General features: G+C 44.5%; 2 protein-coding genes across 5 annotated transcripts in view; both read right to left on the reverse strand.

Annotated features, from left to right (window-relative positions):
* The window catches only part of IRF3 (interferon regulatory factor 3), a 336,177-nt gene that overhangs the window by 167,068 nt on the left and 151,313 nt on the right, over nucleotides 1-17,796 (reverse strand). The window lies entirely within an intron of this gene.
* Nucleotides 1,004-15,789, reverse strand: NOSIP (nitric oxide synthase interacting protein). Of its 4 annotated transcripts, XM_053362543.1 has the most exons (10): nucleotides 15,671-15,731; nucleotides 14,773-14,879; nucleotides 12,968-13,085; nucleotides 12,019-12,124; nucleotides 11,136-11,217; nucleotides 9,875-10,016; nucleotides 8,005-8,111; nucleotides 5,032-5,219; nucleotides 3,659-3,767; nucleotides 1,004-1,375 (listed from the first exon to the last, which is right to left on the reverse strand). In XM_053362543.1, the coding sequence occupies exons 3-10, from the start codon at nucleotides 13,035-13,037 to the stop codon at nucleotides 1,304-1,306; spliced, it is 876 nt and encodes a 291-aa protein (XP_053218518.1). In that variant the 5' UTR covers nucleotides 13,038-13,085; nucleotides 14,773-14,879; nucleotides 15,671-15,731; the 3' UTR covers nucleotides 1,004-1,303. The 4 variants fall into 4 exon arrangements, with proteins under 4 accessions (XP_053218518.1, XP_053218516.1, XP_053218517.1 ...); XM_053362541.1 differs by lacking the exon at nucleotides 14,773-14,879 and having other exon boundaries at nucleotides 15,671-15,789; XM_053362542.1 differs by lacking the exon at nucleotides 14,773-14,879 and having other exon boundaries at nucleotides 12,968-13,081; nucleotides 15,671-15,784.

Here is a 17,796-nt window from a genome sequence, read left to right on the forward strand (position 1 = left end):
AGGGAGAATAAGGCTACGTAGGACTAAGAGTTTGGAGAGAGTTTGGATTTGATGTCCCGCTTTATCACTACCCGAAGGAGTCTCAAAGCAGCTAACATTCTCCTTTCCCTTCCTCCCCCACAAGAAACACTGTAAGGTGAGTGGGGCTGAGAGACTTCAAAGAAGTGTGACTAGCCCAAGATCACCCAGCAGCTGCATGTGGAGGAGCGGGGAAGTAAACCCGGTTCACCAGATTACGAATCTACCGCTCTTAACCACTACACCACTGGAGCTCTTCCCCACCCTCACCCCCCTAGAAGTGTTTGTTTCAAAAAAGGACATTTCCTAATCCTCATCCTAGTTTAAGATGGAGGTGGAGCTGTTCACCACAGTTCTGAAATTTTACAAAGGCAACAGCCCACAACCCACTTACCTGAGGGTAGGGCTGGGCGATATGTTGCGGTATCGGTTTCATAATTTTTTTACCTGGCAATATATAGCAAATTGTGCTGTGTTCTATGCAAAAATCACAACGTGAGGAAAACCGTGAAGCCAGCCAATGCTTCTCTCAGTTCCTGTTACCTGCTCCTCTTTCCCCTGCCTCCTGCAGGGGGAAGCAAATCACAAGAGCAGGCGCCAGCAAAAATCACACTGCAGGAAAAAACCATGAAGGTAGCCAATGCCTCTACGTAGCTCCACCCTTATTTCAGACATTGTGATATATCAGTATACTGTGATGTTTAGCTGGTGATACAGTGTGATGTTGAAAACCTGATATCGCTCAGCCCTACTTGGGAGTAAGTCTTCTTGAACTCCAGGGGGTCTACTCCCAAGTAGACCTGTATAAGACTGCAAGTAGACTGTATAAGTCTCCTTGTCCTTGCATTAATAACTTCATTTATTCTGGCTTTTATTACCAGCACTGGTGCTTTTTTGGGGGGCGGGGGAACATTTCTCTGTCTTTTGAACATGTAGAGCAAGTATCAATACGCAGCAGACACAGACTTGCACCCTGACACAGTGCTGTTCACAAAGAATATTTAAAGTGCGTTGTCACCGTAGCAAAACATATCCACTTTTAAAAAATGAAAGGAGACTTTGCGTGGTTAAGGAAGTGGCAGAAATGCACTGAAAAGTGGGGGATGAATGGAGATATATAAACACAAGTGAACTGCCCCTTAAACTAATCCAAACAAGGGCTCAGAAAAGACTGAACCTAGTCCAACCAATGCAATGTTCGGTGCTTTCAGGGAGCACGTCTTGGGCAGCCTAGAGCGGCATGCTGGCTGTTCCTCTCTTCCACCAAGACAGTCGCATGAACATGTTACGCTTGCATAACAGGGCGGGATTTCTTGGCCTCCAGCTCCACGCCTGACCCTGCAAATCCTGTGCCACCCTAGAAGAAGAGAAGACAAGGGTGGATGGCAGCAGCAGCTGTAGACCTTGGAATTTGCTTTGCCTGTGTGGGACATACAGTGTCTCTGTTCTGCTTCTGAATGCTTATCCACCATGTTGAGAGGTTCTGGGACTCAAGTCCCAGGTGAAACCATGCAACAGGCCCTGATTCCCAATCTCGGATGAATAAGGCAAAGCAAGAGTCTCCCAATCTCGCCTTGTGGTGCTAATGCATGTGAGAGGTGCATTTGCAAAGGGAAATTGGGAGCCGGGAGAAGGATGCTTAACCCTTCCCCCTTCATTATCCCTTACAAAAAAACAACAACCTCCAGACATCATAGGGAGCTCCTGTGATCTCTCCCTCTCTCTCCTGAATCTGCGTCTTCCCCAACTAAAGCTTCCCTTCCACTTATGCCTCCCTTCCATAGATGCCTCCTTGCCATGTTGCTATGAAACCTTGGTTTGTCTTTTGTTGCATGAGGGCCCAAATATGACAAGATCTAAGCAGAGATGCAACCAGAATTATTGCCCATGTGTCAAAAAGCACTGGCAACTAATGTTTTGCAGCTTGCCCAAGATTAAAAACACAGAAACATCAGTTTAACGTGACTTCAAGCTTCATAAATGGGCAACAGGGCATGCAGAATTTCAGGGATCATCAAGGCTTTGGGTTGTATCCAACTAACTGGTTGTATGACCAGCATTAGCACACAACCTTTTATTTTTGTATCGTGTTTGTTGCCACACAGGAGACTATGGATCTCTGGCTAGCTGCAGGATAGAAATGGCTAGGACTGTCGAGTTATCTAAATTCACTTCACATATTTTAGGGCTTTTTTTGAGGGGGTTAAGTAGTTTGGGAGTCCCTAATAACACCAAACACTTCTGGATTTGGCTTGTGGAGAAGATATTGAACATTGCTTATGCTGTAAACAAATACATGACTGGAGTAAATTGATGGTGCTGCTTAAAGCTAAGTTCAGGGGCTTATCCTGCGAACATAGTACAGTGGTGGTGCCTTGGTTCTCAAACTTAATCCGTTCCTGAAGTCCATTCCAAAACCAAAGCGTTCTAAAACCCAAGACATGCTTTCCCATAGAAAGTAAGGCAAAAAGGATCAATCCGTTCCAGACTTTTAAAAACAACCCCTAAAACAGCAATTTAACATGAAGTTAACTATCTAACAACACCACTGATCCATAAAATGAACACTATAAACAATGTACTGCAGTCACACAATCAATCGATCAGTAGCTGAACTGGGTTCCACACAGTCACAAAAACAAAACAAAAAAGAGCCGCAAAAAGAAAAGAAAAGAAAAAACGCAAAATAAATAGCAAAAACAGACAGACCTCAGTGTAACGCTCAAAATGGAAGTGTGGCACTCAAAACGGAGCATGTTTGGCTTCTGAAAAAAGTTCGCAAACCAGAGCACTTACTTCCGGGTTTGCAGTGTTTGGGTTCCAAGTTGTTTGAGTACCAAGGCATTTGAGAACCAAGGCACCACTGTACTGAAGGGATTAGCAATACTGAGGAAAACTTGGATGTGTTGATCGTCTGTAGCTTCAATCACATGGGGCAGGGAAGAAGTGATTCCTAAAGCATAGCTGAAGAGCTTCAGCATCGTGGAATGGCTCTTCCTGCAATGCCACAGGTGACAAGTAAAGATGGGATTAATTTCTAAGAAGGTGAAATGAACCATGAATTAATGGTGCCTTTTGACACCTTGAATACAGTACTGGGGGTTGATATTTGTTTGAGGACTTTGTAGGAAGTTGGGGCCAAATTTCATGCTAGTTAGTACTGCTAACAGGTATTTCCACTCTAAGCAATCAAAAGCTTTGAGGATGTCTAGGGACATAATTGTCAGTGGGAGTTTAGTTGCCTTGCTGTGTTCGATGAGGTTCAGTAGTTTCCTGATGGGGTCTGTAATATTGCGACCAGGGACAAAGCCAGTCTTAGGCGGCTGGCCAAGACTGATGTGAATATCTTGTAATCTTGGTTTATTAATGAGATTGGGCGGTATGATTCTACTTTGAGGCTGTCTTTCATTGGTTTGGGGTGGAGACTATTTTGGAGTGGGTCCAGGTTTTGGGGATGGGCCCCCCTCTCATGATGTCATTGAATAGGTGGGTCATGTAGGGCATCAGAGGTTCTTTGAATTTCCTATAGAATTCTGCTGTGAAGTCGTCTGGGCCTGGGGCTTTGTGTGGTTTCAAGTTTTTGAGGAAGCACTGGGAGTTTATGAAGGATTGCAGAAGGAGGTTAGACAGTCACTCTCACCCGCTGTAGAACGATGATGTCCTTGTCAGTCAGCTTCTCTCCATTCACTGGATCAACCATGTCCTTCTTGATGAGTCTCTCCACACACTCCAGAGTCACCACAGAGCCCCTTTGCGGAAGGAAGGAAGGACACACCGATTATTTGCTGCTAAGGCCTGGATTCCCACGCTTTGCTACTTACAACTATTCCATATCTAGCATACATGCAGAAGACCTTCCATCCCCTACAAAATTTATATAATGTTAGGGTTTAAGGAAAAATTATATGAAAATAATATATTGGTATCTAACACTGAATAAATTGGCAAAAATGTATAAATCTAAATCGAACAAATGCTGGAAATGTAAAGAGAAAGAAGGTTCTTTTTATCATGTGCGGTGGTCTTGTAGAAAGGTTAAAGCTTACTGGGAAATGATATACAATGAACTGAAAGGATGTTCAAAATAACTTTTATTTTAAAAAACCCAGAAGCTTTTCTTTTGGGAATTTTAGGGACAGAACTACCTAAATCATATAAAAATTTATTTATGTATGCTACTATAGCAGCAAGAATGCTACTTGCCCCAAAGTGGAAAGAAGCAGAAGTCCCAGTAAAGGAAGAATGGATACAAAAACTCGTGGAATATGCAGAAATGGCGAAACTTACCAGAGGAATAAGAAATCAATATGACAAACTTTTTATAAAAGAATGGAAATGATTTACTGAATATTTACAGATAAATTGTAAACAGATAAAAACATTAGCAGGATTATTGTTGACAACCAGCAGTTTCACAATATATTTAGGTAAAGGTAAAGGGACCCCTGACCATTAGGTCCAGTCGTGGCTGACTCTGGGGTTGGGGCGCTCATCTTGTTTTATTGGCCGAGGGAGCCGGCGTACAGCTTCCGGGTCATGTGGCCAGCATGACTAAGCCGCTTCTGGCGAACCAGAGCAGCGCACGGAAACGCCGTTTGCCTTCCCACCAGAGCAGTACCTATTTATCTACTTGCACTTTTTGGGGTGCTTTTGAACTGCTAGGTTGGCAGGAGCAGGGACTGAGCAACGGGAGTTCATCCTGTTGGGGGGATTCGAACCGCTGACCTTCTGATTGGCAAGCCCTAGGCTCTGTGGTTTAACCCACAGCGCCACCCGTGTCCCATATATTTAGAGTAGATAATTAAATGAGCAAGTGAAATGAAATCGGATATGCAAAAGATTTTAAAAAATAATAATTAAGGAACTGCAGAAAGAGGCAGAAGGAAGTCAAATTTTGAAATGTTAAATTGATTGTAAAACTAATGAAATGTATAAACTTGAAACGTATAAATAAAAACTTTTTTTTAAAAAAAAAGACCTCCCATTCCTGAGATGTCCCATCCCATCACTCACGACGGACGCAGAACAGCACATGGGACAGAGTTCCCAAGCATGTCTCGTGTGACGGCACACACGTAACGGTCCTGCCGGTTGATCAGCCCTACTCGATCCACGCTAGCATCCACTGGGGTGAAATGCACCGGGATCAGGTCCTTCAACTTCAGGGGTTTCATACTCATGGGACAGTACACACACTTGTCCTAGAATGACAAAGAGCACAGCAGTTGAGAGGCAGAGTTTGAATTAGAAACAATAGAGGCAAATGGGTTAGAGCAAATATTAACACTCTGTCTGAAACACACCCAAACACCCATCAATTCCAGGACGCTACAGAGCTTGGTCAAATATTCAAGATACTGAAGATTTTGAGACTCAAGATATTAAAATCCTGGGAATAAACCTGGAAGCAGAAGCTACTCATGGCCAGCGAATCAGAACTGGACACACTCCAGCCTGCACTGATCAAAGTGAACAAAACTCAACAGAAACTTCCCCGTGGCCAAACTCTTCCCCTCCCTAAGGTTAACTTTTAATCTATCAGAAAAGAAAAAACTTTTAATCTATCAGAAAAGAAAAAAGAAATAAGAAGACTCCCTTACCCTACCTCCTGCACAGGACATTCAAATATAAAGTTATGAAAGTATTTTGAAGCAGATGGAACGGGAACTTAATGCATGGTTGGAAAAAATTATTTCGGCTTAAACCTTAATACAGGTAACTTGCATCTTATGTGAGGGTTTGGTTCTGGAGGTCCATGCAGAAAACCATAAAACCAGGGACTCCTGGAACTGGCCCCCTGCCTCTGCAAGGTGGAGGGCCGTTTACCTGGCTTTGGAAAGGCAATGTGAGGGCTGAGTAAGCCTGCAATCACAGCAGTGTGCAGGTGGGTTGGGGAAATAAATACAGTCGTACCTTGGAAGTCAAATGGAATCCATTCTGGAAGTCCATTCAACTTCCAAAACATTCAGAAACCAAAGCGCAGCTTCTGATGGCTGCAGGAAGCTCCTGCAGCCAATCGGAAGCCACAGAAGCCCCATTGGACATTCAGCTTCCAAAAATAATTGTCAAACCAGAACATGGGTTTGTGGAATACGGGAGCCAAAACGTTCGAGAACTAAGCTGTTCGGAAACCAAGGTACAACTGTAACTGGAAAGTGAGTTTCCTCCTCTCCCCATTTATTTATTTATTCCTCACCCCATGCAAGTAAAGTAAGAGTACGATGCAAGTTATTTATATTATCATTTTGTATAAAAAGAATGGGGAAATAGTGATGAAATCTAACAGTCATGACTTTAAATGCTGAAAAAAGGTGAGATGTGGGTTTTACAAAAATCAGAGGTATCAGAACATTTTCTGGGAATTTTCTTTTGATACTGAAATTTATTACGATCTAGTTTAGTGTTTCATTTGGCTTTAGTAATCAAATCTAAAAAGTATGCACTATATCTCATTCTCCCAACCCCCCATAGCCAAAAGTACCGTAGCTGAAATATTTTATGGGGGGGGGTTGGAAATCAAGAGAGTAGATTTTATGTGGTTTAGATGGTTGAGCAAATTACAAGTTTTGGTAGGAAATTGTTTTAATTGAATCACTTTTAAGACACGTCAGCTGAACAGCATAAAAAGTAAACATTATAAGGAAGTAAAAGAAGAAAGCACTGCATTGGAAATTGGTTTGTCAACAGACAGCTGTGTAGTCAGCTAATTAAATAATACGGTTGGTCATCTGGGGGGGGGGAGTTAATTCCAGTTTTGAAACTGTGTAGTTTTACTAGAATTGTATCCATTATATTACAAACAAATTTTAGGAAACAATGCATTTTCAGAAATCAAAGATGTTCATAGAAAAGTGTAGCAGCAAAATGTCCTGTTGGGGAAAATTTTCCAGCTCACATTACTGGGACTGGGTGGAGCTTCCTGGGTACCTTTGAAGGTGCAGGTTACCCAACCCAATCCTTTGCTGCTGCTCACCATAATACATCGGAAGTGAAAAGCCTATGGCCCTGCAGATGTTGCTGAACTTCAGCTTCCATCATCCCTGCAGAACACTCTTAGGCTGCGTCCTGTACTCGCTCACCTAGGAGTAAGCCTCCATGAAATTAACTGCATTTACTTCTTAGTAGACATATGTGTTGTGCTGCCAGCTTCACAGCAGCGGAATACACTAGTTCGACCTTCTGATTTGATTATTTCCTTCTACCGGTCTACAATAGAAAGTGTCCTTTCATACTGCATCATGGTGTGGTACGCTGGTTTGACATGAACTGATAGGAAGTGCCTACAGAGGGTGGTGAATACAGCACAAGATATTATGGGCTGTCACGTGAATCCGCTGGATGAAATAGCGGAAGAACACTGCCTCAGGAGAGTGAGGAAAATTATCAGGGATGATTCACACCCTGGCCGGCACTTTCTTGATCTCCTGCCATGAGGCAGAAGATATAGAAGCATGATTAGTCGCACCAACAGGGTAAAGAACAGCTTCTATCCATGGGCTGTTAGGATGCTGAATGAAAAGATAACAACAGGGCAACTGACTTTCAGGTTGGGTGTGTGTGTGTCAGTAAACAAGGGGAATTAAGATTTAAGAGAGCTGAGTGGGGGGTGCTCGTGTAATCTCACTGTATACAAGTTGTACAAGTGACAATAAAGTATTTCAATTTCAATACCTTTCAACTCCACAGCCACACAGGAGGGAAAAACCAAATGACAAAAAAGGACCATCTCAACTGGAAGACAGTATCTTCCTAATCTCAAAGACAGCAACTAGCTCAATGCAGTTAACTCCTCAGGACTTCTCCCAAGAACTCTGGAAGTGCAGTTTTGTGACCATGACAGAAGTTCTCTATTCCAAGAGTTTCAATTTTCTGGGTGTGTTGGAGACACTGTGACAGGTAAATTGGTTTAGAGTTGTAGTGCAGACACTCCCTAAGGAAGACGGGGCAATGCGTTAGCCGGGAAAAGGAATAAAAAAAGGAACTCACTGGCTTCGGAATGACTTTGGTCTTGGCCTCTGGGGTCAGCGAAGGAATCCAAAAGCTGGGCAGTTGTTTGGCCTTGTCTTCATTGCTGGGTCCAGGCTGAGCATCTCCTGTAACCCACAGAACAGGGCAGTTATTAAGTCCAATAGTTTCCCAAGAAAGAGGTGAAAATCTAAGGTAGTGTGTGGAAAGACATGGCTGTATAGCAGGAGCAGAAAACCTTCAACATGCAGGCCAGTCTTGGCCCATGCGCACATTTCTCCCAAACCACAGCCACCTGCCGATCAGTGGAGGCCACTGAGGGATATCAGCCAACAAGCAGGGGAAAAGGTTCAATCTTGCAGAGTGCTGCTTAATAATAATAATAATAATAATAATAATAATAATAATAAATTTATACTCTGCCCAACTGGCTGGGTTTCCCCAGCCACACTGGGCGGCTCCCAACAAAATTAATGATAATAATAAAAAAGTAATAAAACATCAGACATTAAAAACTTCCCTGAACAGGGCTGCCTTCAGATGTCTTCTAAAAGTCAGATAATTGTTTATTTCTTTGACATCTGATGGGAGGGCGTTCCACAGGGTGGGCACCACTACTGAGAAGGCCCTCTGTCTGGTTCCCTGTAACTTTGCTTCTCGCAGTGAGGGAACCGCCAGAAGGCCCTCCGAGCTGGACCTCAGTGTCCGGACTGGACAATGGGGATGGAAACGCTCCTTTAGGTATACTGGGCCGAGGCAGTTTAGGGCTTTAAAGGTCAGCACCAAGACTTTGAATTGTGCTTGGAAACGTACTGGGAGCCAAGGTAGGTTTTTCAGGACTGGTGTTATATGGTCTCGGCGGCCACTCCTAGTCACCAGTCTAGCTGCCACATTCTGGGTTTGTTGTAGTTTCTGGGTCGCTTTGCCATTGTGTTCCTGGCAGGGAATGTGCTGACACAGCAGACCCCTGAAGAAAGCAGGATTGTACCAGCTAGTGAGCAAAGTTAAGTCCTGCTGCTTCATTCCTTGTGGGGAATGCACTAGCGGAACAGTCCCCTCCCACCTATCAGACCCCTGAACACATCGTGATGTCAGATGAATGACAGGTGGGTGGCCCCACCCACCTGTCAAAGCTAGCTTGCAGGGGTGCAGGGAGATAAAGATCTAGCTCTCCAAGTGAAAAAAGATTCCCTAACCCTACTGTACAAGATTAGGGACACTGGAGCTCACCTGCAGACTTGCCCTACTGAGTTTTTGACAGGATCCAGCACGTACTGACTTAGGCATCCCTGAAGTTGAACCCTGGTAGTCCAGTTGACCACAACCCCCAGCAAAAGCTTTAAACACCATAACAAAACTCAGCAGGTACCCAGGACCACACAACCCTCTTTGCTCCATGCTTGACAGAAGGGTTTACACCTCATTGCGGCCACCCACAATTCCCCCAGGAGTTTCACTTCACACATGAGGAGTTGTGTGGGTTTGAGACAAATATTCAAAGAGGCTGACAGCCGGAGAGCTACAGAGAATAGGGGGCGCTGTGGAGATGTGGGAAGAACTTTAAACCAGGGTGAGAAACCAGTGTGATTGTGGCAATGGGAGATAAACTGTGGACAGCATGTGATCCAGCGACACTCGAGCCACAGTGTTGTGTTTTAGGGCACTGCCAAAACCCAAAGAAAAACAAATTGCATCTCTAAAAACACTTCATTGCTGCCGAACAGATAGGACCAGAACGGAAAAGGGTGGGGGAAATATTACTATGAAGCACAGGAAAGATGTACATGGTTCTGTCTAAGGAGTAACTGGGAGGTGTCATTCACTTTCTTTACACTTTTCTTATTTCTCACACTTTTGTCACTCGGCCCTGTCCCAAATCTTCCACACTTACCTGCCTTGCGATCAAAGGGGTTGAGAGGTTTGCTGACAATGCTCATCTCTTTGTTGAGGAAATTCTTCACCTTGGACTCTTTGGCAGCCTTGCTCAACTCCGCCAACTCCGCCTTCTTCTCATTCTTCTGCTTTTCGTAGGCCTGCAGTTTTGCACAGGAATAAAAACTGTCATGACAAAGACAAAGCTCTCCTGCTGAAATACGGAAGGGGCACACTCCTTGCTACGATCCAAGTGAGAGAGACGCGATGAAAGTGAAGAGAGAGAACAGGCATTGGGCATGAAAAGAAATCAGCAAAAAGCACAGAGCAGCCTTCAGCTGTTTTGGAGTACCACCTTAAGCACTTTACATTAAAAACCAGCCTATTAAGCAACAATTGGCGCTGTGGGTTAAACCACAGAGCCTAGGGCTTGCCAATCAGAAGGTCGGCGGTTCGAATCCCCGCGACGGGGTGAGCTCCCATTGCTCGGTCCCTGCTCCTGCCAACCTAGCAGTTCGAAAGCACGTCAAAGTGCAAGTAGATAAATAGGTACTGCTCCAGCAGGAAGGTAAATGGCGTTTCCGTGCGCTGCTCTGGTTCGCCAGAAGCGGCTTAGTGATGCTGGCCACATGACCCGGAAGCTGTACGCTGGCTCCCTTGGCCAATAAAGCGAAATGAGCGCCGCAACCCCAGAGTTGGCCACGACTGGACCTAATGGTCAGGGGTCCCTTTACCTTTTTAAACCATTACAGTTCTAAAGTTCTCACTACACTTTCTGTTATACCCTTCTGTGAAGTCCTCCCCTTAGACTTGTAGGCCCCACTGAGCAGATGGCATCAGTGGCTCCTGGTTCTTAGAGGCAATTCCTGTTGAATGCACTGGAGCAAGTGATGATTTAAGTGCCTCTTCCCTGCCCTATATGGCTGTCTTGCACTGTGTCAGAAGCAAGGCACACAGGAGAGCATCCCCAAAGAAGGGTGCTGCACGAGGCGAGCCTATTTCACACAGGTTCTTAACAAAGATGGAAGCCCCAGCCTGAGCTCCTTGGAGGCAGGGGAGAAAACAAACACACAGATTAAAAAGATCTCTACTTCAACTAGCCTGGTTTCCATGTGGCTTGGCATATATATTTCATTTTACCAGTTCTCTTGAGTGCCACCTCCTCCCCTTTCGTAAAATATTGATGCAGTGCTCTCTCACCCATCTATTAAACCAGCTGACAGCTGTGAACATACAAATCTGGCTCTTCAGATTAGCATACTAGCCACTTCTCTGGTTACCTTCATTTGCCGGGCGATCTCCTTTTTCTGGTGCAGGATGTACTCTAAGATAGCTTCTTTCTCATACAGGTATCCATCAGGGCTGGAGAGGGACACAGGCAGGATAAGAATCACAATTAAATGCCACTTCCATAAAGGCTCCCATGCAAGCTGCAGAGCACCAGAGGAGTATCCATATGAGCCCCACAGGTCAAGGATACACCTGGGAGGTCATGCCACCAAACCAAGATATCATTCTACAGCAGAAGGGGACAATATAGTCCTGTGATAAATACTAGACTTTGGTTGGGGTTCAAGTTCCTGCTCAGTTATGGACATGTTAGCCACAATTTGCCATCTGTGAAATGGGAATGTAATCACCGCTTCCCAGCGGCAGAAGAGAATTTGACTCTACAGTCGTACCTTGGAAGTTAAACGGAATCTGTACCAGAGGTCCGTTTGACTTCCAAAACATTCGGAAACCAAAGCACGGCTCCTGATTGGCTGCAGGAACCTCCTGCAGTTAATCGGAAGCCGCGGAAGCAGTGCCAGATGTTCAGCTTCCGAAAATCGTTCGAAAACTGGAACGCTCTATTTTGGGTTTTGATTGTTTGGGAGCCAAGGCGTTTGAGATCCAAGGTATGACCGTACAGGAATTTGCATGAAAAAGAACATAAATAATTATTATCTCAACAGGCGTATATAGCGAGTGAACAAATAATTTCACTTAACTCTGCGAGTCAATGAAAGAAGCAACTTTGTGTGTGTGCATGAATGTTGGATCCAGGTTTAGAGATCCACTGCTTTATTAGTGAACTACAAAAAAGGCAAGTGGTTAAGTAGTGTAGCAGATCTCCGGTTTAATACACTGAACACTCTCCCATGGGCCTTGCCAGATATTTACGTCACAACAGGGTCCTTGCAGGGCTGCAGGGAGAGGCAGCAGCAGTCAAAATCCTTGACAGCATCTTTGCTCAGACGGACGTTCTGGGTCCCGTATCCAGAGGCAGCTGGGGAAAGGTGGGGGGGGGGAGCAATGGTCACATTAAGGCCGCATTAATGAAAAGAGCCTGCCTGCCTAAGCGGCTCTGCTAAATCTCTGAATCCAGAAAGGGAAAACAGTTGGTAAAATATCTGCCCAGAGAAGCCCAGGTTGTCAAGTGACCTACTCAGGACTGCTCACCTGATTGCTAACAGTTTAAGGGCTGGAAACCCATAATCTCCTCCAGCAATAGAGAGAAGGCGGAATTAGCCTGGAGTTGCATAGCTTAATTTCCACCTGAGTTTCAATGAAACACTGGGTGGTGTTAAATCAGACCACAGGGTGTGCCCAATACTCTTGACTATCCCGGAGCTTCTCCCAATTCTCACCTGGCTATAAGCAAACGTACCAGTGATTTGCCTCCCTGTTTTGACCTTTATTCTCTCACTGTACTAGCCCTGGAGCAGTGCTCAAATTCCATAGTGGTGAAAGGGAGGCTGCTGGTACCAAGCTTTTTTAGTAGTTCCCTTAAACCACTGCTTTTATGAAGGCTACGGGGAAGGAGAACCATTTTCACATTTAGGGAGAGTTGGGTGGTAGTAGGGCTTGTAGATTTCACTAAGGCCCCCCCAGCTTCCCCTGTAGATTCAAGTACTGCCTCAACTTCCCTATCTAGCAACAGTCCTGGTTTTAGTCGCCCCAACTCACAATCTTGTTCTCCCAAACCTAGCCAGGGCTTCCCCTCCATTCAGAATCCTGGGGTCCTCACCTGCAGCTCCACCACTGCCACCATAATACAAGGTTCCCCCTGCAGCACAGCCGCCACCCTTCAAGTCTCAATCCAGAGTCCTACAGAAAGCAGCCTCCTCACCTGTGTCCTTTTTCTTTTCATGGTAGGTATAAACAGCTCCTGCTGTGCAGTTCTTGCCATGGCGCGTCATACCGGCTTAGATGGGCAATCCAGGAAGAAGCCGGCAGCTCCTCCCTACCTTCATAAAGATATGTTTTGGTTAAGCACATTGTCAGGGCCTGATCCAATGCAGTACTAGACACAAAAAAGCTCATGGACTGTGTTGGATATGGATGCAGATCAGAAGAGCCACAGGTTTGGAATGGGGAGAATTAAGAAGGGGGGAATGGGGTAGATGGACAGAAAGCTCAGGAAATGGTCATGGGGTGGCTCAACAGGCTGCACCCACCTTCTTAACTGGGGGATTCAAAGATTCCTTTCTGGATATTCAAGAATGTTTCTTTTAACATCTCTAAATCTATCCCCCCGCTATATTCCCAAATCTACCACAGGCAGACACGTGTCCCATTCATAAAATATTTTGCTACGGGTTCCTGTACCTTTAATTATTGTGCAGCAGAGTGATTTTCAACAGGTACAGCTTTACACCCCCCCAGAAAGACACGCTGCACCTCCTGCAATTCCCCAGTGTTAAAACAAACAGGATGAAACTGTCTATTCTTTTGTTCCTGCTCATCCAAAATATCAAGGAACTCTCACTGTCATGCCAAGGTATCAACTACCAATTGTCCCACAACCCAGCCTGTTGTTCTCAGATGTGCCTTCTTTCATGGGATGCCAGCTCTCAAGTTCTCCTTATTTTGAAGTCTAGGATCTCAGTCATACCAAGTCTTGAGACCGCTGAAATTCACCCCTCTTCACATGGGGGCGGGGGAATACATTCATTATGAGCCACACTCCCAAGAAGGAAAGGTCAGATACACCCTAAAAAACCAGCAACAGAAGTGGTTTCTTCTGTTGTTTAATGGCACAAGATGTACGACTGCCACCTAGCGGAGGTTAGCTAACCATTTCGCTAGCATCTATATATGGGGAGGTGGGGGCACTGTGGCCCTCCAGAGGTTGATGGACTACAAGTGCCACCATCCTTGACCACTGGCCCCTCCCCAACAGCACATACAATCATTAAAATGATCTACACATCTGATAGCTTTTTAAAACCCTCTACTTGAGAATCGCCTCCACATCACTCTCAATCCCTTTTCCCTTACAAACCAAGTAGCGGTGGGGAAATGCTATCTTCCTGTAAAAATGCCCAAAATGCATTTACCAGTGACAATACTACCTGCTATTCCCAAACAAATACAAGAATGAGAGTCTGCGGCAGAATTAAGTCTTGCAGGAGAAACATCAAATGATATCACTAATTAATATCAAGAAATTGCTCCCAGACAACTTCATTCCTGCCTGTGTTCCCATTTCCCCAAAGAGCGTTCTGACTTAAAATCCCCAACACACAACAAATCTCAAACTCCCCGGCAGAGCAATTAATACAAGGATTATAAACATTATGAATCCTGTTCTTAAAAAGTTCTGGAGAGGTATAAGCAGCATAGTACCTGAAAGTCTCACAGTTCAGTGTCCCTCAATGAAAGGCACAAAACACCCCAACTGACAACTCACTATAGCATCCCTCAACATTTTAGTCTTTCATAAATTATTAGCTTCCTCCTTGCCACTGCACTAGGTCTCCATTTTGCACACCTTCTGCATTACCCCATATCCTCTCTGCCAATTTAAAAACACTTCCCACCTCAATATCACCGATTTGACAACTGCGTTCTCCTCTACCGCTCAAAGCCTTATCTAGCTCACAAGTACTCTGACTTATTTACCCTATGCTGCAATCCTACACACACACTTACCAAGGAGTAAGTGAAAGTTCAGTGGGGCTTCCTCCTGATTACACCCTCATAAGCCTTCTTTCTCAGTGATCCTCCCTGCTCCCCTTCCGGGCACCCAGATGCAACCCCTTTTAATCATATCGAAGGGTGAAATGTCAGCCAGTAGCTATAACATTGCACGAAATGCTGCAAGCGCTTAAACCGTCTCTTCTATGCAATGGTTTCAGGTGCTGGAGTCCTGGCCACTTTTTCACCTGGCCAGCACATTCCTCACCCACCACTCACCCCCACACCCGCCACAAGCTCCATCTCTTCCCAAGACGGTTTCCCCAGCAAGTTTCCAGTCCTCATTTGCACCTGCAACGTAATCATTCCACCAGAAACACGAAGATAAGTTGCTCTGTCACCATCTCCATCCATCTCTGGCGCCAATGTTTCTCTCACAAGAACCGGGGCTGCCCTTGCCTCCCTCTGGCAACCTTAGACCAGTATCACTGCGCTATTGTTATTTTTGTTGTTATTGTTGTTATTATTATTATTATTATTTGTTTATACCCCGCCCATCTGGTTCAGTTTCCCCAGCCACTCTGGGCGGCTCCCAATCAAGTGTTAAAAACAGAAAAAAGTTAAAATAAATATGTTATTTCATAAATAACATGACTGGGCTAGAAAACGACGACGACGACAGTAGCCCAGCCCTGCCCTTGCGCCTTCCCCATCTATAGCGATACGTGGAATTCAGTCGGTGAAGCTTTTCAAGGAGCGGAGACCATGTATTATTCAGTGCGAAAGGCACAGCTGCAGCCACGAGTTCAAAACTTGGCAACCCCGCCACCAACTCCTGGTCCCAACCCACACCCGACACCCGTGCACCTTCCTCTCTGCCGAGCATAAGGGGTGGGGGGGTGGGGGGGTTTACCGTAAAACAGGCAACGTTTCTCTCTCCCCCACCTCGGCCAAGGGATCCGGAAGCAGGAAGTGCACAACCTCCGGAAGTACTTTGAAGTCCTGCAGCTCTGGAGCTGTGCATTAGCCAAATTGTTCCCGTCACGGAGGAAACAAGGCGCGGGAGGCAGAGGGGCCGCGGCGTTGAGGTTGCTCTGCAGAAAGGAGGCCATAAGCCGAGGCTTATTATTGTTTAATGCCTTCAGGGAGGGAGGGAGAGAGAGAGAAAGAGAAAGAGAAAGACACACACACACACACACACATATATGTATCCTTTATACATACACACATGTATGTATGAAATTTTTATATAAAAAATTTACATATAAAAGTTATATATATATACACACACACACACACACACATATATATATCATATATATATATTTCATATACTGTGTGTGTATATATATATGAGAAAAGTATTGAACACACACATATACAGTTCATATTCATATATATATATATATATATATATATATATATATATATACAGTATATATATATATATGAAATGTATCAAACTTTAGCATTTTACTTGAGGGCCTCCTATATATGAGTTGTGATAGGAATTTTATGGTCTTAGATATATGGCAACGTTCATAACCACACGTACATAGATCAGCACAGGAAAGCCAACCTGGAACCATTTTGATTCCTAAACTGAGCAAATGTTTCTCTGCATGGTCAAAATGGAAAAGCCTCCCCATTGTCTCTTCCTTCACAAATCCTGTCTTAATCTGTGTTTGAATAAGGGTGTGAGCCTTATCATTACAAAAGACTGCCCAGGCTCCCCAAGAAATCCAATCAAGTAACCTGCCAGACAGGAAATAAACAAAGCGACAGGAGAAAACAACATGCAAATGTTCTGTTTTAGACCGCCTTATCTGAGGCGTGGTCTTAGGTTACACCTCTTCTGTGATGAATGCATAATGTTTCTGGGGGTGGTCTTGATCTAGAAGATGGGAATTTCAAAAGTCTTTATAAGCCCTTGCACAGCATTTTTGGGGGTCCTCTTCCTCTCCTGCGTGTGAGGGGAGTACCCTGTTGCAACAGATCAATAAAGATCAAGCTTACTAGCTGCTTTGCTTCTCAATATTCTCTGGTTGACCTCTGTTATTTTCTCCTACCAATAGGGAACCTATGTAAGGACTCTAAATGGGCTCTTGGATACCCCATAAGGGAAAAGGGCATATTTTTATTTACAACAGAGTCTTATTTCTGTATTTTTCAGGGTCACTCTCTATGTTCTGACATTTGACCCTATTTTGCCCATTCCTTTTTTTTTGTCAGGAATTTTTGGGTGATGCACTTATATCATTGGGTGTTTGTTTTAATGTAGTGTACCTAATGGTCAGGGGTCCCTTTACCTTTACATTTATGCTTATTTACTAGAGTTGCTATTCCTTGGTTTTCATTTCACCTCCTCTTTCCTTAAGTCTCTAGAAGTTAAATAAGACTGATGAGACTGATGAAATGTACATATTAAGGAACTCTGGAGGATTATCTGTATACCAGGGGTGTGGGGGAGCTTTTTCCAGCCTGAGGTCCACATTAGCTCATGGGGAACTTTCTGAGGGCCATATGCCAGTGCTGGATGCGAGGACAGGGGCCCAAAGAAAAAAGTAGGTGGAGCAACGGCTGTGACTTGTACAGTGAGGTAGTGTGATAGGAATTTTATGGTCTTAGATATATGGCAATGTTCATAACCGCACATACATAGTCAACACAGGAAGGCCAACCTGGAACCATTTTGATTCCTAAACTGACCAAATGTTTTCTCTGCAAGGTCAAACTGGATAAGTCTCCCCATTGTCTCTTTCCTCACAAATCCTGTCTTAAGGACACATTTAAGATATGAATAAGGTGTGAGCCTGTGACCTGGCCCAGGAAATAAGTATTTTACCATTACAAAAGAATGGCCAGGCTCCCCAGGCAATCCAATCAAGTAACTTGCCAGACAGGAGATAAACTGTGACAGGAGAAAAACAACATTTAAATTACATTTAAATTTCTGTGATGTAGGTGGGATGTATCTGAGGGGTGGTCTTAGGTTACACCCCTTCTGTGATGTATGTGTAATGTTTCTGGGGGTGGTCT

Source organism: Podarcis raffonei, chromosome 13, assembly GCF_027172205.1.
Source record: "Podarcis raffonei isolate rPodRaf1 chromosome 13, rPodRaf1.pri, whole genome shotgun sequence".
NCBI classification, from domain to species: Eukaryota; Metazoa; Chordata; class Lepidosauria; order Squamata; family Lacertidae; genus Podarcis; species Podarcis raffonei.